The sequence below is a fragment of the Rattus norvegicus genome, chromosome 6 (genome assembly GCF_036323735.1).
Source record: "Rattus norvegicus strain BN/NHsdMcwi chromosome 6, GRCr8, whole genome shotgun sequence".
NCBI lineage: Eukaryota > Metazoa > Chordata > Mammalia > Rodentia > Muridae > Rattus > Rattus norvegicus.
In genome coordinates, this window is record NC_086024.1 from 95,439,539 (window position 1) to 95,465,610 (window position 26,072).

Here is a 26,072-nt window from a genome sequence, read left to right on the forward strand (position 1 = left end):
AAAAAAAATCCTGACACGTAGTTAAGTCACTATTATCATTTATAACTCTGCTATATAAAAGCCAGCTCAGTGATTCATGCCTATTAAGGATTTCATGTTTATAGCTTTAAAATATATACAATATGTTCCACGAAAGCATAATAATTTTTAATGAGTGAAACCAACAGCCCATGAAACCTTGTATATTAAAAAATTAGGATGCTTGTTCTCGAAGATTTTAATCTAAATAAATGCTCATGGTAATAAATACAGTTTTATATTCATGGTTAGCAATTTATTCCTCATTGTGAATTAATTTATTCAATCAGTATTCATTGCATGGTAATTTATAACATTCTATGATAGCAAGGAAGAACATTAAAAATATATAATAAAAATTGCTTATAGAATACAATATTATGTAGGGTTTGTTATTGCTAATCTGTGTTCAAACAAAGATCAGGAAAAGCTAATAAATATGCTAATGGTGTCTGCATTAAAGAAAAGATTTTGTGACTAAAAGGCACCAACTTCCTGAATGCAATAGCAAGAGCCCTGCTGATGACAACGAGAATGAAATAATTAGTTTATCAAAAGTAAGAACTACTCCCAAGCACAGTACTAAGAGAAGGAAAAGTAGCAGAGTGGAGGACTTAGCTAGAGCATGGAGAGGATCAGAGAGCTAAATGTGAGTACAGTGCAACTCACAATGCACAGGAGGTCTGCACACACTCATCCAGAAGATACTGAGCGGTCAGTCAGCATGGAATGGTGTGAGACCCTAGGAAGTGCAGTCAAGGCAGCGAGCCACCTTTGCGTCTCAGCAGAAAGCAGAAGGCTCAGGCTGCCGTGCATCTCCCTGCAAGGATGCGGGACACCTGAGCTCTAGTGCACTGCTGGCTGGGAATACAGAGTGGTATAGACGCAGCTGACACGTGACATAGACATTTTAATTCCTAAGAAAATAGAGAACAGATGAGTGTCCATAGGAACTTGGTTTTGTATTAGCCCAACTCGGAAACAACACAATGCTAAGCAAATGGTGACTGGATAAAGTATATTATGTTATATACTCTAGAATACCACTATTCCCAGGGCACTGTGAGTGTGGGACCTCTTGAGATATACACGAATTTCATTTATTTATGTATTTACTTACTTACTTTTTATTGATTCTTTGTGAGTTTTGCATCATGCACCCCAGTCTCATTTCTCTCCGCATTCCCCATTGCCCTTGGCTCTTGCAACCTCCCACTCCCAAAATAGAAAAAAAAATGCACATATACAAGCAAACAAAAACAAAGCATAGAAAATACTTCATCATGGAAGCTGTAGTGTGTCACAGCATGTCCCACCGAATAGCCCGCTATCCACACATCTTCACTTGTAAATCTTCATTGCAGTGAATCACTGGTCTGGCTCAAGATCTCTGGCTTCTGTGACACCATCACTATTGGATCCTCACTAGCCTCCTCGAGGTCATCCTATTGCTGCTCTGTGTTACTCTGAAAGGCCTTGCAGCTTTGGGCCCTTTCACATGTCTCAACCATTCCCAGATGATACAGATTTTGGGGTGGCCCAACTCAGAGCCCTAGGCTGGGCCTGTGTTGTAGCTGAGCTGGTCAGCCTGCTGGCTTTTCCTCATCCACACCACAGGGCAGGCAAGCTCTCCAGCACTGCTCCTGCTAGTGCTGCCATCAGCAGGAGGCAGAGTCAGCTCTCATGTTCTCACGCCCTGGGGCCAGCTCAGCCACACCATGCCTCCAGAGCCAGCTCCACTGTGCTGCCAGTCAAGGCATAGGCCCCACTCTCACAAGGGCTGAAGCCTGTGAGGGGCTGGGCCAGCTCGCCCACTCTCAGGGCTGGCTAACCTGTGCCTTCCCTATCAGGGCCAGCTTCACTGTGTTGCCCAGGTGAGGTACAGGGCCTGCTCTCGCAAGTGCTATGACTAGTGAGAGGACAGGGGTAGCTCTTTCCCACTCTCATGCCCTGAGCTAGCTCGCCTGACTACTTCAGGTGGTGGGAGAGGGGGGACGAGAGGGCATCTCCCCTATACTCATGCCACCTCATGGCCAGTGAGTATCAGGCCAGCTCTCCCATGGCTTTGGGGCAGACTCATCTATTCCCCCTCTGCCAGGGTCAGGTCTACTATGCTGCCCAGGTGAGGTGCAGGGCCTGCTCTTCTAAATGCTGCAGCAGGAGGAACAAGGGCCAGCTCACTGCCTCTCATGACCCCAGAGCCAGTTTTTCCAACTGCCAAGGGCGGGGGGGGGGGAGGCATTTCCCAAAAATAATCACATTGAGTAAAAGCTAATGCCTTCTCCCCACAAAAATATACATTGATTCCATTTAATAAAATTCTAGTCAAATACTTGTGATCCATGAGGCTTGAGCTCATGAGGCTGAGTTAAATACTTGAGCTCATGAGGCTGAGTTAAAGGATCATATGTTTGAGATCTGTTTTAAAAAAAAGGAAAAAGAAAAGAAAAGCTAGAAATGCAGTGTAGTCTGTAACAAGCATTTCAGATGTTGGCTTTGCGGGAAGGATGGCGTGGGTGCCTTTGTTGCCCTGTCACCTGCATCTGTCACTTTGGAATCACAGTGTCATAAATCCTAGCATCTCTGTGTTACCTAGGAGGTGTGACAGTCACAGGAGGGATGGACTTGACACTCGCACTCCGTGAACTGTGCCTGAAGTCCAGTCACAAAATAGCTACTCGAAAGCAAGTCACAGTCTCAAATGTTTATATAATAGAACCAGTTTAACGCAACAGATTTTAACTTAAAAAGTAATATTATGGCTTCGTTTCTTAAATTCTTTAGTACCAACAAAAGCAAGATACAGACATTAAACAAGTTGAACACAAGCCAATACAAAGACATCTAACCGGTGTAAGAAATAAATCTGACAGTTCACTTTCACAACATCAAGGTAAGCTATTTTTATCAGATAGTGATATTTTATTTAAATAATCATGTTCATTAAATAAATATTTGACTATATGGGTTAGATCAAACTTGATATTGATATCCTGATAATGAACAAATATATAATGAAGATATTTTTTATGTGAATCTCATTCTTGTCTCCAGGAGTTATTTATTTTTCCCTCATTTAGTATACTTAGATAAAGAATCATATATTTGACTATAAGATTTGTTTGTTCTTTTATTTAATTAATAAACAGTATTTCTAATGGGTTTTAAAACCCTTTGTCACTGTTCTTTCCAGTTAAGGTTACTGACATTAATATGCTGTGTTAAGAGGCTGGAGAGATGGCTCAGTGGTTAACAGCACTGGCTGCTCTTCCAGAGGTCCTGAGTTCAAATCCCAGCAAACATGTGGTGGCTCACAACCATCTGTAATGGGATCCGATGCCCTCTTGTGTGTCTGAAGACAGCTGCAGTGTAGTCACATGTAAATACAATAAATAAATCTTTAAAGAAATATGCTGTGTTAAGATCGTTAGTGTTATAAGCCGTCAGGAAAATGCAATGTGAAACTACTTTACTTCAGTCAGAATATTATCAAGATGCGTGAGCAACCAACAGCTGGCAAAGATGTGGGGAAAGAGCGGCCTCGTCTGCCCTGAGGGTGTAAACTGGTACAGCTTGTGGGAATCAGTGTGCAGGTTTCTCATGAGTGAAAACAGAGCTTCTGTACTCCTGTGTTTTGGCCCTATACCAGAGGACCCTTAAGTCAGCAGCTCATGGAGATGGCTATCCATCCAGGTTAATTGCTCAGTGTTCACTCTAGCTGGGAAATGGAGTCAGCCTGTGTGTGCATTAACACATGAATGATTTAAAAGATGGTACTTACACACTATGGCGTCATATCCTGCTGTAGAGAAAACTGCAGAGGCTGGGGAAGGTGGTCCAGTGGGTGCCATGCTCAGTGCATGATGAGTCTTGAGTTTTGACCCCACTCTACATTACAGCCCGATGGGTTAGTGAGTACTGGGAGCTCCAGCACTGAGTGGCAGAGGCAGGAGAATCCTGGCGACTCATTAGCGTGTCAGCCCAGACAAACCAGCCTCAGAATATAAGATGGAGAAGGGATTGAGGAAGATGCTCTGACATCGTGTATGTCTGACCTTCTGCACAAGCACACACCAGCATACTTACTCCCCATCCCACATACACTAAAAAGAAACATGAAATCAGGACATTTGCAGGAAAGTGGACAGTCTAGTAAATGTAGACCAGGCTAGCCTATAACTCAGAAATGCACCTGCCTCTATTTCCTCGGTGTTGGAAATAAAGGCATGTGCAATTATGCCCAGTCCAGGAGGAAATTTTACTTAGAAAATTACCTAAGGTTACCTTAGTATTTTTTCATCTAATTTTACATCTAATACGAAAATATAACTTGGTGTAGTGGTACCTGCTTTTAATCACAGAATTTGGGAGGCAGAGGCAGGTGGATCTCTGTGAGGCCAGGCTGATCTTCAGACGGAATTTAAAGATATTCAGAGCTGCTCTAGTAAGACCCAGTCTTGGAGGACAAAACGATTAGGCAAGTAGGCCTATTTTAGCTTTGAGTATAAATAAGTAATTTGCGTAGATAAAAAGCTTCCCTTCATAGTTGATACATATATAATCAGTCAGTGTACCCTTGAAAGTCATTGCCTTTTCCCATAAAATGTGTGCACTTGGTTTATTTCCCTCCTCTTCTGAGGTTCTGAAACACTTTCAAGCATGTCAGAGAATAAGAGTCAGGTGCCAGAATAGTCTGAGGCCCTTGTGACCTTGGGTGACCGTGAAGGAATTCAGTCCTCTCTTGTACACAGAAATCTTAAAACAAGGGAATCTGCCCCATCACAAGGGAATTAAAACCACATCTTTTCTGGCAAGTAAATGGTTGTAAGATCACTCGAATCCTAATAATGACCATCATACAATGGAGTCATGTATTTTCCTCTGAAGTGAATAGTGGCTTATTGTGTGTATAAAAGGAAATGGAGCTAATTACTAGAAGTCACATTTCCTTCAGTGAGCTAGCCCTCACTGAGAGTTGATGCAACACCAGCTGAGGCGCAGGCTCTAACACCATATGGCTGAAGAACTGCCAAGCTCTTGCTTTAACATAAAGGGAAAATTCATTACCATGATAGGTCTGTGGAGTATCATAAGAATAGGAGCTTTTCAAACTGGAGCTGTGGCAAACGCTACAGACAGGCAAGAGGTTAGCCTGGTCTAGTGCCACAAAACACAAGGAGTAAGCAAACCAGCAATAGCGGTAATGCTGGTGTCCTTTCATTTAAGACTGAATGTGTTGGGCGTGTCCTTTGGCCCCGAGCTAGTGTACTAGTCACCTGGCCAGCATGTTTACATGAAAGCCACTTCTTCAGAAACTGACTTTCATCGTATTTTCCCACTTTTTTTGCTGTTTATTTCCTGGCTACCTTACACTGTTCTATCACAGAGTGTGATTCTAACTCAGTGTAGGATAATTAGCAAACATAAATATTTCTGTCTGTTTTAAAGATGTTTCTGTGCAAGCAAAATAATTTTTGTTTAATAAAATTACTAATTTCGCTTTTTTAATTGAAGTACAGCTAAAGTACAATTCCTACCAGAATTATCATTATTTTACTAACTTTTTCCCAATTTTAAGGTCTGGTGGCCATTTCAACATGTGAGTAGTGGGAAAGTTACCACAAGCAAAGCACAGAACAGACATGTAGGTCTCAGAGAGGAGATGATACGGCGCAGACGAAAAGCACACCTAAAAGTCTTATATCCAAACTGGTAACAAGCAGTGTCTGAGTGTCATGTGCCTTCTACAGATTTGTGCTTTCCTAATCCAAATTCTCAGAGTCCATGTCCCCCAAGCAGAAATATGATCAGACATAGAACAGACATCTCTACCCCTAGTACCAACTTGAGTTTTACTTGGTGTTTATTGCTGTGAGGAGACACCATGACCATGGCAGCTCTTAGAAAGGAAAGCGTTTAATTGTGTCTGGCTTACAGGTTCAGAGGTTTCGTCTATCGTCATCATGGTGGGAAGCATGGCAGTGTGCGGGCAGACATGGTGCTGGAGGAGCTGAGAGTTCTACATCTGGATAGTCAGGCAGGAAGAGAGAGAGAGAGAGAGAGAGAGAGAGAGAGAGAGAGAGAGAGAGAGAGAGAGAGAGAGACACTTGGCTTGGCTTGCGTATTTGAAACCTTAAAGCCCACCCACAATGACACACTTTTTTTTTTTTAAAGATTTATTCATTTATTATATAAGTACACTGTAGCTGTCTTCAGACACCAGAAGAGGGCATCAGATCTCATTACAGATGGTTGTGAGCCACCATGTGGTTGCTGGGAATTGAACTCAGGACCTCTGGAAAAGCAGTCAGGTGCTCTTAACTGCTGAGCCATCTCTCCAGCCCATGACACACTTCTTCTAACAAGGTCACATTTACCCCAACAAGGCCACACCTAACAGTGCCACTGCCTCAAAACTGAGCATTGAGTCTGTGTGCCTGTGAAGATCATTCCTCTTCAAACCTCCACATCGTCTTGTGCATCAGTTGATGTGATGACATCTGCATGCAGGCAGGGTCGTAATCCTTACGAAGAAAAGACTCTTCTCTGGAGCACTAATGGGTTTTCAAACAGGCTGGCCTTGAACTCACAGAGATCCACCTGCCTCTGTCTGCCTTCTGAGTGCTGGATTAAAGGTGTGCACCACTACTGCCCAGCATCAGATGATTATTTTACCTTTAGCTTCTGTATGAAAAGTCTGAACCTTTGATTTAAAAGAGGCTCGAGTATAGATCATCTAGGAAGGAAGTGTACACAATTCAGTCAGTTCTTTAAGAATGAACTAAACAGAGGGCCACAGAGACAGCTCAGCCAGCCATCACTAAGGCTGACCACCCGAGTTAATCTGCTTACATGGTGGAAGGAGAGAACCAACTCCCCAGTTGTCCTTTGCCCTCGATGGTATGTGTTCTTCAGGCCCTTGAGTAAATAAGTATTTCACAAAGATTCAAGCAAAGGATGGGGATGTGTGTGATGTATTATATCTAGGAGAGCTGTATGCATGGGTACATCCTTTTAAAGGGGGCCGAATGCATAAAGGATTACATTAGAAAGTAAGCCATGTAGGTCGGAGTAGACGGCAGTTTTCAGGAAGTGGCTCTCTCCTTCTACCATGCGGTCCCGGGACTAAACTTGGGTTGGCAGGCTTGGCAGCAAGAGCCTTTCCCTATGGAAGCCCCTCAAAGTCACTGAAGTGGCTTTGTGTAGGTTGACAGCATCTTCATGTCTTATTACTAATGAAGTAAACAGTCCTGGGGACAGGCAAAACTTGGGTTGGCGTTGTCTCTACTGGTAGTCTCTACCTTTCAGTGTGCGAGGGTCTCTTACGCAGCACAACTCCTCCTACAGAATTGACCCATTACAGGTTAACGTGTTACCTGGGCTGCTCCAAGCGTGATTACTTATCAAATGCTTTCAGCCAGCATAGTAGTACGTTTCTCTCCTCGCCCACGTCTACCTGGTCATATACTGGAAATTGATTATCTTAACTGAGCATCAAAACAAAGGACTGATAGCTGTGAGGGGTATTACGCTGGCAGAGTTAGCCACTCTTGTGTTGCTGGTCGGTGTCTGAAGATGCTGCTTCTAAACTGGAACAGACATGAACTTTTATAATTAAGACCCAGATTCTAGGCTTCTCGTTGGCACTACCTAAGGTGAAGACTGGGAGTTGTGGAAGCTTAGCTGGTGCCCACACTGTTGGGCTGTATAGCACAGAGAGCGTGCAGTCTGGAGTCAGGCTCCCTAGGTTAAAGCCATCCTCAGCCAGTGAGTTTGAACAAGTTGCTTTTAACCTCTCTGTGCTTTTCTGACCTGAGGTATGATACAGCCTTCATTAGGTTGATACAGTCATTAAAGGAAAAGTGCCCAAGATGTGGCATATTAGAAGCATGGAAGTCGTAGCTATAGCTAGCATGACTGTATGGAGGGAACTGCTTCTTTCCCCTACTTATAACATAAGCGGCTGCTCTTCATCAGGAACTGAACCCGTGCTAGTCCTGAGCGTTAATGATGTTGGTGAGAAAGCTCTAGGGGGGTATGTGTTCTGTGTGACTTTTGGCAAACATTGTTTCCACAGCATTTGTTCTTCACCAGGGAATATAAAGTTAGGTTAGGTAAGGTATGTTTAGATTTGTATATGCTGTGTGTCCATATTGTTTTCCTCACCACAGTTGTGCATTGACTTGTACACTGTCTAGTTAAATCTAGCATGGCTATTAGAAAGGGGGTGCCTTTCACGCCATAACCTTATCTTTTGGCAGGTAATGTTTTTAATAAATCGTATTCTGTCAATAGTTCTCTTCTTTTGTGTGTGTTTTATACATGTGAGTGCATGTGACATGTGTCTATGTGGAAACTAGAAAATGAACTCAGGTGTCCTTATTTTAACCAGGCTAGCTGGCCAGAGTGCTCTCAGGATCTGTCCATCTCTAGGGCCATAGCTATGTGCAGTTTCTAAGTGGATGTGGGAACTCAGCTTGTGTGGCAAGGGCTGGGCCATCTCTCTGGGTCCAGCTCTCACAGTTTAAATTAGAAAGAAAAGATCATTCAAGACTCAACAAGTATTGCACACCGTGACACCCTGGTTCAGCCTGGATGTGAATACACAGGTGTGGAAAAACCATACATTTCTCAGAGAAAAAAACTTAACCCAAAACTAATGACAAAAGGCAAGCAGAGGAAACATCTTTTAAAGAAAAAATAAAGGAAAGAAGTACTTTCTTAAAGATGTTTGTATGGAACCATAATTACTCTTCAATTTAAGATGGAGGGCCATTAAATGTGCAATAGAGCAGTAAAGCCAGTAATGTACGCATATGTATACATACACTGCTGTTTGGAGTCATGCTATCGGAAGGCAGGTGGGGACATGGACACTTTTCTTTCTGTTAATATAATTGCAATGATACCTTATCACCTAAGAATCTAGGGACTTATTTAGATAGCAGTGTAGTTCTGTTGGGAGACTTTCATGCCAATGAGAACTTAGGCGATCCTGGAAATACTATGTTGACTATTTTCTAATTACTGTGTCATTGTAATCAATCATAGATGATGCCACTTTCCTGAAATGGTTTAGCCTGTTTGTGTTCATAACACTTTACAGGAAGTAGCACAAAATTAGTTTCCATGTATTTCTTTTTTTTTTTTTTCGGAGCTGGGGACTGAACTCAGGGCCTTGTGCTTGCTAGACAAGTACTCTACCACTGAGCTAAATCCCCAACCCCTCCATGTATTTCAGTAGTGTCAAAAAATGCATATATTCTACAAGTGAAATACTTATTTTTGGCAAAAAAAAAAAAAAAGAAAGAAAGAAAAGGAGAAGCCAACACTACACCAAGCTGCAATTAATGAATATAAGAATTTAGAAATCAAAACTTTGTTTAGTCTGAGGAAAAACAGTTCTTTCAACTATATCCACATGGCTTCTTGTTTGTATCAACTGAAGGCGACTGTTACTGTCTTGTGTGAATTCTCTGGGGCAGGGGCCTGACTTTGTTGAATGAGCCAATTGTTTTCCTTTGTGTTGCCCATCTTGTAAGTTCCATCTGGTTTGTATCAGAATGTTTTCACAGCCAGCTGCTGCTGCCTTCCCTGTATCCTGACACTCCTCACCGGTGTGATGGTCTGATGGCCTGTGCGGCTAGCTGGGCTCGGAGCTGAACAGAGTAGCGGCGAGGTAGACTCCTGACAGCTCTCATTCCCACTCGTGTCTTATGCAGGAGCAGAAGCCCACCCTCCTTCCCCATGCCTGAAACTTACCACAGTGGTGCATCTTTCAAGCTCCTGTTTTAGGGCATGGAATGTTGTTGTTCTTATTTTCTGGTGGCTTCCTGTGTGTGTGTGTGAACGCTCATTTTTCATTCTGTGACTCTTGTAAAAGTTACCAGGCCCAGCCCTAGGGAGGAGAACTGGCCACTGTCAGATTTAATTTTCATTGTCAGACTTAGGAGTGGCTAATGTGGCTAATATAGCAGAAACTACTTTTAAGAGGGCACAATGATATCATGGATTTTTACTGATAATCATGAACCATAATTTTGGAGAAATTTTCATGTTTAGGAAGGATCCTCATCTCAGAAGACAGATTTTCTGTCTGGATTTTACTGGCGCTAGCTCCAACTTGCTTTGTAAATATTGCTTTTTGCATTCAGGTCTTTTGTAGCTGCCAAGTGTCACATGCAGAACATGGCAACTGACTTTGCTGCAGTCTGTGAACTGGTGTAGGATTGTCAAGTGAGATCACAGGAGTGAGCGTTGAGTATGAGTTAGTTACAGTCAAATGCAGTGACAGTGCCCGTCCTCAGGAGACAGTGAGGAGGATGGACAGAATGTAGGAAGAGCTCAGAAATGTTTTTGAGATTAGTTAAAGTTAGTTTGTTTTTATTCAATTTTTTTCTTTTTCTACTTATGGTTTGTTTTTTCATTAATGTAGGTAGCTAATTGTCAGCGCCATGGATAGTAAAAACAAAAACTAATCTTTGCTTCTGAAGAGGTTCGTGCATAGCATATTAGAATTTACAGGAGTTCATATTTGAATTCAGCTTGGCAGCAACAAAATGTTACATCATCATTAAGAAACAGTTATAACTCAAATATACTCCCTTTTAATTGCTGAAACTAACCTTTTGGTTTTTCCGACTTTAATTTTTATGCCTGAATAACATACACGTATATAGAGAAGTCCACAGGCCTCTGAGCCTCTGAGAACCAGCACCAGCCGAGCACACGTGCACAGCCAGTGTCCAGTTGGGAGATGAGCTGGGGGCCCCGGCCTCCTGTTCTCTCTCCATCCTGCCCTCTTCCCACAAGGACCTGCCACTGTCCTGACTTTGAGGCCTTGTTTGATTGTGCATTTTTTGTAAATGAGATCATACCGTGTGCGTGGCTTCTTTCATAGGCAAACCTATGGTAACTTTTTAAAGGTTCTTTTCATTTAAAACCATTATGGTATGCGTTTATAAAACGTTGTCTGGGGTTTGTTTTAGTAGCTGTCTCACAGGCGACTGAACCAACAGGAAGTTCGCTGTAGATAAAGCTGTCTACTAAAACATGGCCCCCAGTTCTCCACCAGACTATAGTGGTGGAATGTCCCTCAGGACATCCTTGCCCCTAAAAGAAAGGCAGTCCATGACATAATACTACAGAGCAATGCGTTCACCTACCTAACTGCTTTTTAATGAGCTTTAATAGTTAAATGTACATTATTAAAGTAAACTGTGGCCTGTATTCAGAGTAGATGGGCGCGTCATCGGTTTCCTGAGTTAACCAGCAGTTGGATAGATGCTTCTGTGCCACCAGATGCTGTCTCTGAGAGTACTGTTGTTTCAGAGAGGTGATGTGCCTACTTAGACACAGAGCCAACAACAGCCTAATTTATAAGGTTGCTTGTTTAAAAACACTAACATGGTTTTAATGTATTTTTAAATACCCTTATACAGTCTTAGTTTTTCTTTTTTGTGAACTCAAATTTGTATTAAAATTGAATCTATCCTGAGTGTTTTTAACTTTGTCTCCTTATTTGTTTTAAATTCTGAAGATTCATTTCAAAATTCACATTTTGTTTTATGGATGAAAAGCTTTTTTTTGAGAGGCTTCATTCATATATCCCTGGTAGATAAGGAAGGGTCTTGTAGATTGTTTTGTTTAATAATATTCTGTGGTAGAGTTTACTTTTTAAATTTTTAAAAGTTTTTCCACGTGGTTGTCTTGCCTGTGTTATATGTGGACACATGTGCCTGCTACCCAGAGGACATTAGAGCCCCTGAATTGGAGTTGTGGGCAGTTGTAAACTATCATGCCAGTGCTGGGAATTAAACTTGGCCCCTCTGCAAAAGCAACAAGTGCTTATGACCACTGAGCCATCTCTCCAGCCCCTATTTATTTTTATTTTAAAGTGTGTGAGTGAGTGTGTGTGTGTTTGTGTGAGTGTGAGTATGTGTGTGAGTGTGTTTGTGTGTGTGTGTGAGTGAGTGTGTTAGTGTGAGTATATGTGTGTGAGTGTGTGAGTATATGTGTGTGAGTGTGTGTGAGTGTGTGTGAGTGTGTGTGAGTGTGTGTGAGTGTGTGAATAAGTGAGTGTGTGAGTGTGTGTATGTGTGTGAGTGTGTGTGAGTGTGTATGTATGTGTGTGTATGAGTGTGTGTGAGTGAGTGTGTGAGAGTGTGTGTGTGTGAAGAGAGAGATAGTATGGTATTAGGAACATGTGGTAGGCAAGCCCTATACTACCAAGCTGTATGTTTCTTTACCCATACCTTACCACTTTTAATTAATACTGCAAGGCTACAGGATTGTGAGTGATTATCTAAAACAAGACTAAAGTACTGAAATAAGGAATATTGAGGAGAAGCCGAGTGGACAAGTCCATGTCAGAACGTATCTGTACATCGCTCTCCTGGCCTAGGGCTCCGTTTCCAAATGTCAAGTCACTAGCTCTTTATTCCGCCTGTCTTCAGACCTTCATGTAAAGGCTAACAAGCCTGTTCCAAGTTACACCCATGATATAGAAGCTTGTATGCATGGTAGACTCACTTTCCAGTCCGTATTATCCACTCGAATGTCCATAGAAATGTATAGATCAAACAGGCCCGCCTCCCACCCTCTGGCTTCAGTACCAGCTCATACTGGTTCTCCATGGAGCACCAGGATAAGGTGAGGTCAGGCAGCAGCCTGCAAGCCTGGTCACTGGCTCTCAAATGACACGAATTTGGTTATCTTTCCTCAGCTGGAGAGCAAGAGCCCCCTTCAGACTCCCACCCCCTAACACATAGGAGCTTAGAAGCTGCTTCTTGTCAGAGAATAATTTAGTCAGCTCTAACATCCGTGTAGCAGATTCTATTAGTAGTATTATTATGAGATACCATGATTTTTCCCCAGTTTTGGTGGAGTGGTGTTTTGTGTTTTTGTAAAGAGTATCCCCTCATTTTCTCTAAGAATTATTAATTTTTGATTTATTAATTTGTATATCTTACGTTTAAGAGGATTTTGTCTACATGTGTGTAAGTGCAGTATGTGTGTCTGGTGCCACCAGAGGCCACAGAGCTTGCCTGATCTCCTGGAACTGGAGTTACTGATGGTGTTAGGTCACCATGTGGGTGCAGGAAACCCCACGCAGGTCCAATGCATCGAGGGCTCTTAACCCTGGTCTGTGATGGCAGCACCGGCAGTCGTGATGGCTCCTTAACCTGGCCCTCGGGAGTGTGCTGGCTTATGGAGGACCCTGCCCCTCAGGAGGGACTGCCCCTTTCCTCCCACTCTGTGGGCGCAGCTGGTTCTTCAGTAGAAGGGCCTCACCCCAGTGCCGATATTTTCAGTCTGTTAAGCCAGAGGGACCAGGCAGTAGGTTCTCTCCTCACTCTGGGAGACTCAGGCAGAGCAGGAAGTGAGCAGTGGTGCAACACAGTTACTTTAGGTCTCAGGAACTCATGTCAAGGGTGGGTGTTCAGTTTCAGCCTCTGCAGATTTTGAATATCTGAGTGACTTGTATTTACCATGCTCTTCATAAAACCACATTTCCCTTTAAAATATGTTTGTGAACTTTGGTCCTTTTTTCTTGATTTGTTCTGTGTATTTCATATTTTAAATCACTCAATTTTCAGATGTTTCCTGTAGTGTAATTTAAACTTAATGTCCCCAGTCTGACTGTGTGGCCCAGAGTAATGAAATGTGTAGTGTTTATAATCTTTGTAATTTCTTCTTTAAAACCAGCAACTTACTATATAGCAGTGGTTCTCAATCTTCCTAATGCATCACTACAGCTCCTTGTGTTGTGGTGACCCAACCATAAAATGATTTTTATTGCTACTTTATAACTGTAATTTTGCTACTGTTATGAATCGTAATGTAAATCTCTGTGTTTTCTGGTGGTCTTAGGCGACCCCTGTGAAAGGGTTGGTGGACCACTGCCATTAAACTTTTGACTATGTGCTACAGACGTGAGCCATTAAGTCTGGCCTACTTCTTACAGTGTCTCTCACTAACATCTCATCTGCTTATAAAGTTTACCTGGAATTCTTGTTGAATGAAAGAAAGCCCCAAGGCCCGGAAGCTGGCCCAGTGATTGAAGCCCTTCACCACTGATGGCGTGAGCTCAATCTCTGGGACCCCTGTGGGGAAGGAGAGAAATGACTACCAAAACTGTGCACACACGTGTCCCCAACACACAAATATAAATACAATTGAAATTGTAAAAGAGGCTTGAGAGGCAGTTTTGTGTCATAGAGAAACTGGTAGAAGAAATACTACTTGTACTCTGTGACATTGTCCCCTATTGCTCAGCTCCAAGAGTTTGTTTGAAACAATAGTTGGTGCTTGTTGTTGGCTGTATTTTGGAGCGCAGGCTGACACTGTGTTATTGTCGTGGTTCAGTTCTTGGTGTTCAGGGAATTTTATTGGCCTGAGAACTATAGGTTAAATAGTTTTATCTAAAACACTTGGGACAGGAATGTTTTTTAATTTCAGAATATTGGCATATACATAATGTTAACTAGGGATGGTACTCGGGATTAAATATGAAATTCACTGTTTCAGATATACCTTACCTCATAGCTTGGAGATGATTTTATACAATATTTTTTAGTCCACAAAAATGGCTGTGGCCACAACATGAGGTCAGATGTGGAATTTTCCATTTGTGAGTTGGCTGTCAGATTTTGCTGATTTTTGGAGCGTTTGGTTTTCAGAATTTTAAATAGGAAAATTCAGCCTGTATATGGGCCACAAATGATTTCACTTTTCTCTGCTTTTCTTCCTTCCTTGACACGAAGAGATGCCTGCTAATTGCATTTAACTGCTCTTCCCTTGGCCCAATAGTATGTGGCCCTTTGCTGCTCGAGAACTGGTTTTTCAGTGTGGCCTCACCTGGCTAGGACAGAAGAAATGATAACTTCTTTTTGTAATGATTAAGTCCTTAGGCGAGTTATAGAATGCAGATTATAACCATTTGAGAAACAGCTCATGAGTTTCGTTCCCTTTTTTAAGAATTGGTTTAACTTTGCAATTAACTACAGTTTTGTCCATGGTTCTTTGCCTCCTCTAATCTCACCTTTTGTATAAAGCTAAGAATCTGTTAGGCAAGGTCTCTTTTGCTGATAGTCATTACATTCATGTGCTTGACGTCCTTCTTTGCTAAGGTCACTGTATGAAGCATCTGTTGACCTGGGTTTGTGGGAGAAATTAATGGATGAGTGCATTTGGCCTGAGTTCTTTTGTGAGTAGGAATTGTGATTATTTCTATGCTTACTGATATTTTACTGGGGGAAGGCAGAGCTTTGTTTTACCACAGCTCCACTGGTGCTGTAGGCAGGACACAGAATGAGTCCAGTGTGTGTTTTGCCTGTACATGTACAGGTGAGGTTGCTACTTTAAAAGTCTTCAATTTGGAGTGCATAATGTTTCTTGCATGTTTGTACCATGCTTTCTCTCTTCTAATGAGCACAGTAGAAACACTGGTGCCCATACTTAACCTTTCTAAAGTGTGTGCAGACTCACCCAGGATTAAGGACTTCAGCTCTCTAAAAGGGTCATTAGAGGCCAGGGAATGAAACCTTCATCCCTTTGGAAAGTTTGTAAAATGCTGGATTAAAAGCTGCAGGTGTGATGTTAGAGCACCGAGGGTAATACTTGGATAGTTCCATCTGGGGAAGGTTATTTGTTGGGACAGGATAGAGTTTAAACTTTGAAGTCAGTTTTAAACAAAGCGAAGCAGCTGGAGGCTGGCATAAGAAGAAACAAGTCTTTCACATTAACTATTACTGTGTTGGAGAAAAGGAGCTGGATTGTTTTCACAGGTGCCTGGGCTTTCATTTTTCCTGTGTAAGCTACTTTGTTTTTATCTTAAATTATAAATTTTAAGATAAGCATTTGTCAATTCATTTGAAAAACAAGCAGTAATAAACTCATGTATAGCAGGGCTTATATGTCTGAAACATGCTTCAGAATGCAATACAGAGGGTTAGGAAGAGAGCTCAGCCAATAAATGGCTCATAATCAAATGAATAAGATATTGTAACATTTTAAAATACTCCTTTAAGTATGAAAGATAAAATGTTAGTAGTGATTGAAAAAGGTGAAAACAAATAAAACATTACCCACCATACTGAGAGTCGTAACCAATCCACTTCTGCATCAAAACAGCATTTGTTCTCAGGCCCTGATAGGATGTTGCAAAATCTGCAGCGTGGGTTATTGTGAGGAAAATTTAGTGCAGCAGGAAAGTTTAGCAGCTGCTTACACAGGGAATTGAAGCAAGAATAGATGAGACCAAGGTGGACAGGAAAACTGCTTCCAGAGTCTAATAAAACCCCATGGAAACACTGTAGCATTTCAGACCGTTGGGAAGCAACTGCATTGCTGGAATGGTTGCTAGTTTTAGAAACAACATCTGAAGGGTGAATGCAAGCAAGCTGTTAGAAGAGTTATGGGCTCTTGTTTGTTTGTTTGTTTGTTTTTTAGTCTACTTGATTCAAGAGCCAGTATGTGCCTAGGATCATGCTAGAACTTTGTAGAAAACAGAGGCAAATGAGGCAGTCCCTGGGAGCACGTGCTTAATAGCATAGAGGATTCACAAGCTAGTAGGACTGGGTGCAGGGGGCAAGCCTTTAGTCCCAGCACTGGGGAGGCAGAAGCATGTGGATCTCTGTGAGTTCAAGGCCAACCTGATATGCATAGGGAGTCTCAGGACAGACAGAGCTATGTATCAAGAAACTCTGTTTCAAAACAAAAACAAAACAAAACAAAACAAACAAACAAACAAAAAAACAAGCTTGTAAACCTACTGTGCTAGTCACTCCGAAGACAAGACTCAGTCCCTGTCCATGCTATTGAGGAAGATGTGATTCATTGGAAATTATAGACACATAAAGAACTAATTACAGTACAGCTTGGTATTGTCGAGGAAAGACATGCCTAACATTTTACCACTACTGCTGGCAAAGGTGCAGAGGGTGGGTTTTACTTTCGGGGCTGGGGTATTAAGTGAGTGGTTTAAAGGAATAAAATACAATGAAAAAAGAAAAACTAGAACTTGAGGGTGTGGTAAGGTGGGGGTGATCTGGGGAGAATTCAAGGGTATGATCAAAATATATTAAATGTTCAGAGAATTAAGAAAAATATCTTTTAATAAAGTAGTCATCGACCATTTGACCCATAAACCCATAAACACATATGACTATGTGTCTCTCCCAAACTCTACATAGGTGAAATGATTTTTATAGTTTTATGGTATTCATCCCCCTGAGCCATTAGAACATTCCACAGACCTGGATTAAAGATCGCAGTTGGTTCTTTTAAACTTTATCTCTACTCCACAGTATATAAGAAACTAGTCTTTACTGACATGCAAAAGAGAGAGTCAAATGCCACTGCATAGTCAACTTGTCAACCACTGTAATTATACATGTGTCTTGAGCCCAGTTCATGTATCAGGATGAGGCATGCTGACTCTGTGGCTGTCTCTGAAACTGTCCAGAAAGGACTCCTCTCTGTCTCGGCTGCTGTGAAAGGCCATGCCTTGCTCGGGGTCCTCTTAGCTCGGAGGTAAGAGAGCCAATAATGGGTCACCAGGCTTTAAGATGTAGATTCATAATCCACAACCCCAGATCCTCTAACCCAGAGGGCTTGGAAGATGCTTAATTATTAATATTTCTAAACTACATGTAATAAATACACATATATCTAAGTGAACATTAAAAATCCTGTATTGTGTCAGGTGTGGTGATGCACACCTTTAATCCCAGTACTTAGGAGGCAGAGGAAGGTGGATCTCTGTGAGTCCGAGGCCAACCAGAGCTACATAGTGAGTTCCAGGACAGCCAGATTTACATTGAAAGACATAAATTGCTTTTAGTTTTTACATTCCTTAGTCTTATAAACCCAGCAGCAGAGAGTGGAAAATATGAATTTTCAGTATTTTAAAGCAAAATTTTGGTGTTTTAAATGTTTCAAAAGTATATTAAGTTATGCTCTGGGAGTGTCAAGTCTAGGGTCTGACTCTGGCATCTCCAGCTTAAGTGTACGCCAGGCCCAATGACACATTGCAGACCCCTGGGATCAAGGAGTCATCTTGTTTTCAGACCCAAAACCAGCTGTTGAAACAATGACATCATAGTGTAATGACACAACTGGAAATCCAAAGTTAAACTTTAAAGCATCAAGCTACATTTAATATAGGCAGAAAAATTTATATTGCTCTAATGGTGATTTATTGAGATGTCCTGTTCTTTATTGTTTTTTCTTTTGCTCAGTGGCAGCCGTGATTGGGGGTACATGTGTTAGCCTTTTGTCTGTTAACAATAATCAAGTGGCACTTTTAAAATATCATGTCTAAAAATTTTCTTTGAAAATTCTAAAGCTGTGATTATTTAGACTTTTGTGAACTTCTAAACAACCTTCCCAGAGTGTGCATTAATAAATAACATTATATAAAAATGGTATGTCTTATTGGCACCATTTTTATTTAAAATCATGTTATACCCATTTAGAGGCCAGAGTACAAGGTTGTATATAGCCTGGCTAACTCTAACCCCTCTATTTCTTCTTCCTGAGTGCCACTATTTGAGGTTCCATAGCACATCTGGCTTGGGTAGTGCTGGAGATCAAACCCAAGGTTGTGTGTGCTAGACAAGCACTATTAACTAAGCTACATCCCCAGCCCTCTTCCGTTCTCTTACCAGTTTCCATGTCAACTCTCATTCTCCTTAAAGAACAGTGCCTTTTGTACCCTTCCCCACCGGGCCGATACCTGTTGGGATGGTTCCTGCTTAGTACCTAGGGGTAAGAGTTGAGACATTTCCGTGTTCCAGTAGCATATATAACACTTCAGATGACCCCACAGATGAGAACGAACGGGGATTCAGAAAATGTGTGTGACTGACTACAGTCTCTTCCTCCGTCTCCCCTGCCCTTTCCTTGAATTTCTTTAGATGGTTTAATGCATTGTGCTCTTCCTTCCTCGCCTGGCTGCCAGTCCTTTTGTACTCACATCTGGACAGTTTGTGAGATCAGGAAGGTTGGAGCTGTTGTTTTCTTCACCACTGTATTCTGCAGAGTCTAGAGCAGTGCCTGGCACACAGAAGATACTAAATTGGTGTTTGTAGGAGGCCAGAAAAAGGGAGGGAGGGATGGAGGAGAACCCAGCTCTTCTCTCTTCTGTTATCCATTTCCTTTCCTTCCCTTTACCCCTCCCTGCACAGAAGCCTTAAGGGCACAGTCTGTGTCTGCTATTCCTAAGCTGACCTCATTGGCCCTTAACCATGACCTGTCCTAAAGGGACTAGTTGGGACTCATGAGATGTGCAAGCCTGGTGGCCTGAGTCCCATCCCCCAAACCCACATGATAAAGGGAGGGAACCATCCTCACAGAGTCGTCCTGGTTCTTCACAGAGCTGTCCTCTGACCTTTACACATGTGCCATGGTGTGCATATGCCCCCATTCATATCATATACACAGGCACACATACGATAGTATTAAAAAAGAAAGGAACCAGTGCTTGAAGTGTTCCTCTCCTTGGATGCCACTGTTACTACACACCACTAACATGAAATTACCTCCAGTTCCTTTTTATTGTAATTAAAGACAGTTGCAAACCAGCTCTACCAATTTTGAACTAGACAAATTGCACTGAACTTTATTTTGACAGTCTCTTCCTGAACATGTTCCTATGACTTTCTCTCTTTTCCTGTTTCTTAGCACTTCCTACATCTCCCCACTATGTTCTCATCTCAGTTAACCCTCTAAGAGATTGTAGCCCACACTAACCTGTCTGTGGCTGACTGCTTGTTCTGTGTCTTTAAAAGTGCTCTGCACTCTTTGGAAGCTTTGATAAGTCACCGACTGGAAAGTCCGTTCACACACTGTGGGCATCTACATTGATCGAGGGGATAACGAGTCTGGTATCTTTGGTCTCTGTGCACCTCATAGACAGGCTTCTCATTCCTGTCTCGTTGATCCATCAGACCTGCCCTTTGAGCACCACACTCAGTGCTTCCTAAGTGCCAGGCTCCCTCCAGAGTATCCTGACTCCCTTCGGCCATCGCCACAGTCTCCTCTGTTCATTCTTACACATATCTTTTCTAAAATGCATTTGTTCACGTGTTTTCTTTGAGATATTTTGTGAGTTCATTTCCTCAGCAGGGGCTGGCCCTGCCTCCTTTTCAGGGCTCACCATTCTTCAGGCCGGTCTGGGCTTGGCACCAGAACACAGTGCCCCTTGCACACAAACCTAAACCTATTTGGTCCTTCTTTCTGTTATTGCCCTCCCAACACCTCTAAGTCCCAGCTCAACAGCTACTTCTACGTGAATTTAACCGTGCACCCATTCTGTACTGTGAGGATAGGGACGTCTTGAGGATGGGCGTTAACCTTTCATCCCTGGATCTTAGCTCTGGATGCACAGCAGCTTCAGACAGCTGTTGCTTACACAGTATACACCTTTGAAAAGCCAGGTCACCATCAGTCTCTGTCATCTGCTTTGTCCCACAGAGTCACTGTTAGATAAGAGATGGGAGAAAGGTCTTCAATTTTTTTTTAGTTAATATTTAATTATGAGGCAATAACTATAAGAAATTACATAATTTTTGTGTCACTTGCTAATCAGAATTAAAGAGGTCATATTGAACAATTTAATATGTGAATTTATGCATATAGATTGTATAAAGCAGTTTTGTTCAGTTAGATAACTGTGGCAACAGTGTGGTTCAGGATAGCTGAGTGACTCGAGGAAGGGAGTATATGGGTGGAACATCTCAGCTGTAGCCCAGTCAGTCCTGTGCTCATTTATAACTTCACTATAAATTAGGCGGTGCTCCTAGATGATTCCTTATTGGATGTTCTCGGTATTTTGTGTCATAGCTTTGTAAAACATTGGTGTGTTTTAACAATTCTTATATCCTATAAATATCTTCAGATATGCTTTCAGTGTTTCCTTATTTTGATTTTCATCCTATCCCTGTAGGTCTAATACTGGGTGCAGTGTGTGGGGTAGAATATTCTTTCCCATATTTAATTAAGTGTAGAGAAGGAAGAAAAAATCCCTTGTACAGAATAAATGTTTTCCACATCAAATGACATTGGCATTCTTCCTTAGACTATGTTGTATGAAATGTTAACTAATACATCTGCTGTTAGGCTCGCATCAGTGAGAAGTTTCTAACAGATATATCTTGACCTGAGAGTCCATTTAGTAGCAGGAAGAGGAAAAGCAAAGTGCTTTGACAAAGTTGGACTTGAGTTTGGAATATTTTCATTTTATTTTTTAAACAAACAGGCTACTTCAATTCACCGTCCTCTTCCTTCAGCTTCCTCAGTGCTAGGGTTTAAAGCCAGTGCCACGACGCCTGCTTCAGATCCTTCTTACCCTCCTCACTGCTTCTTTTTAGAAGCCTCTGTAATCAATAGAACAAGCTCACTACAGCTGTTGCAGTGGCTTCCAGTGGCTTCTAGTGACTAACACAGGACAGCGACATCAGGGTCTTTCATGGAGACAGTGGCTCTGTCTCTGAACACTCATTGCAGTGGGGTTTGAATGATGGCACTGCTGAGCTCTGCTGTGAGGTCATTTTTCCATGTGCTCTGCAAGGTGGGTTCTGTTCTATTTAACACAAAAGCACTGAACATGTGAGTGGTAAGTGGTGATTCACCCCAAGTGACGAGCAGAGACTAGGCTTACACTAGCAGTCTGACTTAGCATCTGTACTACAGTTTTATAGTAAGCTTTTTGACAGTTTCATACATAGCTATGACAACCCTCCCATCACCCTTTAATCTCCCTTCTATTTCTGCTGACCCCTTTCTCCTTCTCAGCTCACCCCACCTGCTTGAACTCAGTGGGGGAGAATCCCAGTCTGTGTACCATAACTTTTCGTGCCCATTCTTCTGTAAAGTGTTGCCTTCAAGAGATCCATGGTACAGCAACTTGAGAAAAGGCATTTCCTTGTATGTGATCCTTATTTTCAGGGTCTCCCATACTGTGTGGAGAGAGCAAAGCACATGTACAGTCAGCCGTTGTCTGAATGCCTTTCTCCTCTGTGCAGGGGGCCCAGCAGATCCACTTTTCATTACACACGTGTCACCTGCCAGGATGTCTGTGACTCTACCCTCTGCGAACCTCGAGGATCACTCTCAGTCCCTGAGCACCAGCTCCATGCATGGCAGTGCGGAGTCCTCAGGGACAGACACCTTCTGAGCAGGAGAAGAAGCAGCACAGTGTTCAGGAAGACATGTCACTGGCTGCAGACCATGTTTGGACACTATCGGCCTTTGAACATATTGTTAAGGGAAAACATTTCTAATATTTTATTAAGGTGAAAGTGTTCTTTGGATATTTAGTGAGGCTTTTGAATAAAGTAGATATAATTATACTGAGTCTGGCTCTGAGTTTCTTAGAAGCCTGGGGTAACGGAACAGTGAGGAGGGCACAGCCCTAACTGAGAATTTACGGGTCACTCAGTCTAACATTTCTGTAACAACAGTCATCAAGAGTAATTCAGGTCTGTCCACAGGGCCTAGATGAAGTCATGACACGTTTGTATATTACACTGTGTAGTTTAAAAAGAATTTTAAAGTGTGTACACATTGATACAGAATTCCTCTCAAAAGAAGACACCTACCTTTTCTGAACTTAGAGTAAAAACGAAGTCTTTTAACTTACTGTCCTTGTGATATACTTGAACATTTGTTTTAAAATGGTGTCTGCTCCCAACCAGGTTCACACAGATTCATTCCTCCACCTACCACCACAGATCCTTTTGGAATAAAAGCTGCTAGTTTTTGTTTCCAGGGCAAGAACTGATGCCCACGATCCGGTACTTTAGTCACTCCCGACAGGGAAGGCAACGACAGATGAAGCTGGTTCCAAACGTGCCCTATGTGTGTTCTGTATCTTTCAGATCTTCAGTCCACAGTTAAAAGAAAGTGAGAAGGTGTAGCCTTGCAATTTGATTTAATTCTAGCTCCCATATTTGCTGGCCCTGTGATGGGTAAATGAGCCCCTTGTCAGCTGCCTTGAGTTAATGCATTTAATAATTATTTCTGAAGAATAATGAAGATTAGTGACAGTGTTTGTCAGGGTGGTAAGTGTTGAGGGTTGGATGAGGTAGGCGTTCCCAGCACTGGTGGGTACCAGGTAAGTGTGCAGTGAATGGTATTTCTCCCATCCTGAAGGATTTCAGCATCATGCACTAAACACATTAGAAGAACAACCTAACATTAGCAAAAAGAAAAAAATTATCCTCACAACACATATGTCACATCCCCTCCTCTTCCTCCCACCCTTCCTCCTCCTCTTCTTCCTCCCCACCCCCAAAGGCTTGGGTCATCACAGAACACAGTGGAAAGATTTCAAGAGCCAGAGGGAGCGGATAACTACAGCAAAATGGTGTTTTCCAAACACAACAAGGCAGTTGCAAGTGGAAGTTTACAGTGGCTGTGGCTACTGCATGCATAAGGTGAGTGGTAAGGCAAGCCAGACAGTCCCAGCAGGGAGGGGAGAGATGGACACATGCCCTGCGGTAGCTGAAGAGCCATATGTATTAGCAATTGATGACTGCTGAGAGAGGGAGAATCTTCGAGGCTACATCCCAAACAGCTCCCCATACTGCAGTAGAGGGCCCTACACCCATGTGCACACAGCAGCGCTGAGAGGACACGTGGGTTAAAAACAACAAAACCCACATGAACCCACATGGGAGAGACTGCTCGGTGAGGTGGGAAAGGAACTGGAGATAGAATGGGGGCAGGCTTTCAAAAATCATTTGTGTGCATTTGTTCTCAAAATGCTACCTCCCTGGAATACTCTTTTCTGTCAGCACTGAGGCTTGCACCGAGTAGTTGCAGTCACCTTTCCGAGGAGTTTCAAGGTTATTTAGTAGTTATCAGTCCTACACAGTGGAACCTGTGAAAGACTACCAATGCCTGGCTACATACCAGGGATTCTGGGTTAATTGACGTTGGGTGAGGTCCAGGCAATGGCATTCAAAGTGAAAAAAGATCTTTTTTTAGGCAACCTCAGTGTACACTCAAGGCTGAGAATTATGGGAGAGCAATTTAGAATTCCTTTCACCTCTAGTAGGGCCCAGGGTCTGGGGATTTCTTGCTGAAGTTAGAAACCTGTGCAGTTAGCCTTCCACATGCATTTCCTCTTAAGTCACAGCCCCTCAGACTGTCCTTAGGTATTCGGTTACCGAAGGGTTTGGGTTTCATGTGAGGACCTGTTTTCTTTGCTGGGGCACTTAGAGTTCCTGCTTCAAATAGACTCGTTTAAACTGGTGGAAGGAAGTGTGCTGCTTTGAGGATCTTGGTTTGGTTTTTGGTGCTCACGGACAAACCTGGGTGGAGGGAAATGGCCCGACCTACCTGACTGTTGCTTTGCTTAAATGTTACTCTCGTCACTGTCTGCTTTTCCAAACCTCTTCTGCTTATAAAGGATTTTAGCAGAAAATTATTATAGCTCAAAACATTTTTTTTTATTTAGACATGTTGGTAGTTTCCCCCAGCCCCATCATAGAAAAACCTACATTTTCTAATTTTAGAGTGAAAACATAGTCTTTAGCATATGGTTCTGGTGTCTGCTCACCACTATTGTGCTAGAAGTACCAGTCCTGGCCATGCTTACTCATGAGTTCCTCTGCCAGCCACCTCAAGTCCTTTTGGAATCAGGCTCATTCATTGATCATGGTCAGGAGATGCTTGCAAGCAGCAGGGAAGAAGAGCCTCCTCATGCAAGCAGTTTTCAGTCTTCTGCTTGTGTCATACACACACACACACACACACACACAGACATATACCACACACATACACACACACAGACATATACCACACACATACATACACACACCCCACATACACATGCACACACATACCACACACACATACATACATACACGCACATACACACACACAGACACACACCACACACAGATATATACCACACACATACACACACACCCCCACATACACATACATATATACACACACACCCCACACACACACCCCACACACAGAGACATATACTACACACATACACACATACCCCACATACACATACATATACACACACACACCACACACACAGAGACATATACCACACACATACACACATACCCCACATACACACACACACACACACACACACACACACACACACAGAGACACACACACAGAGACACACACACACAGAGACACACACATCATTTGTTCTTAGGCAGTTTACATGGACATACTGTATCTTGATCATATTTAACCCCCATTCACCCCAGGTACCCCCAGCATCCCTCCTCAGCCTTTGTGAACACCCCCCCAACCCACTGAATCCAAACACTACTGCCAAGACAACATCTCACAGCATTGTTCCCTATCCTCTCACTCTTACTATGTTTTGCACCCCCTCTTCTGCAGTGCTCCCCAAGCCTTGGGTGAACAGAGTTGTCCCACTTTGGCCTGAGCACTCAACAGTCACCTATCCTCTGCACTCCGGCCAGTTGTGAGTCTCCGCATTAGCTGCTGCACACTGCAGAAGCGGCTTCTCTGGCTGAGTGAAAAGCAGCACCAGTCCATGGGTGGACAGGTATTTAGATGACAGTTGACAGTTGGCATTTACCTAACAACTGTAGTAGAGCTCCCCTTTGCCCGCCCACTCCGGGTCTATGACCTCCCAAGCTGTGGCCAGGTTCATACACTGACTAGGAATTCCCGCTTACAGAACAGGCCTCATTCCAATCAGAAATGGTTGGTTACCTCCATAGCCTCTGTGCCACACGATCTTTGCCAGCAGTCACATTTAGCCTGCCGTTGGTGTTACATCATTCAGAATTTGCCACTCGGTACTTTTAGGCCTGTATAAAACCTAGCACTATGAAGGCCGGCCAGCCGAGAGTTTTTAGGTCAATTTCGGCTTTGTTTTCTCTATGCCCCGAAACCAAAGCATACCGTGTTTTCTGCAATGGGGTCTTACCATCAAGTGCTGGTGGGCAGCCACGAGCAATGGCAACATCTGCTGTTGGCTGGGGTTAATAATTCATAGGAAGGTGTCTTCCTTGCACTGGGATTTCATTTGATAACTT

At 42.7% G+C, this 26,072-nt stretch overlaps 1 protein-coding gene across 9 annotated transcripts in view; it reads left to right on the forward strand.

Annotated features, from left to right (window-relative positions):
• Positions 1–22,373, forward strand: part of Kiaa0586 (KIAA0586 homolog) — a 103,230-nt gene extending 80,857 nt beyond the window's left edge. For 7 of the 9 annotated variants that reach the window (XM_039113227.2, XM_063262506.1, XM_039113225.2 and 4 more), the window contains 2 exons: positions 2,803–2,911; positions 22,047–22,373. In XM_039113227.2, the coding sequence (XP_038969155.1) occupies positions 2,803–2,911; positions 22,047–22,198 (261 nt within the window). In that variant the 3' untranslated portion in view covers positions 22,199–22,373. The remainder of the gene's footprint in view (positions 1–2,802; positions 2,912–22,046) is intronic. The other 2 variants (XM_063262508.1, XM_063262509.1) reach the window with 1 other exon arrangement.
• Positions 22,374–26,072: the final 3,699 nt, after the last annotated feature.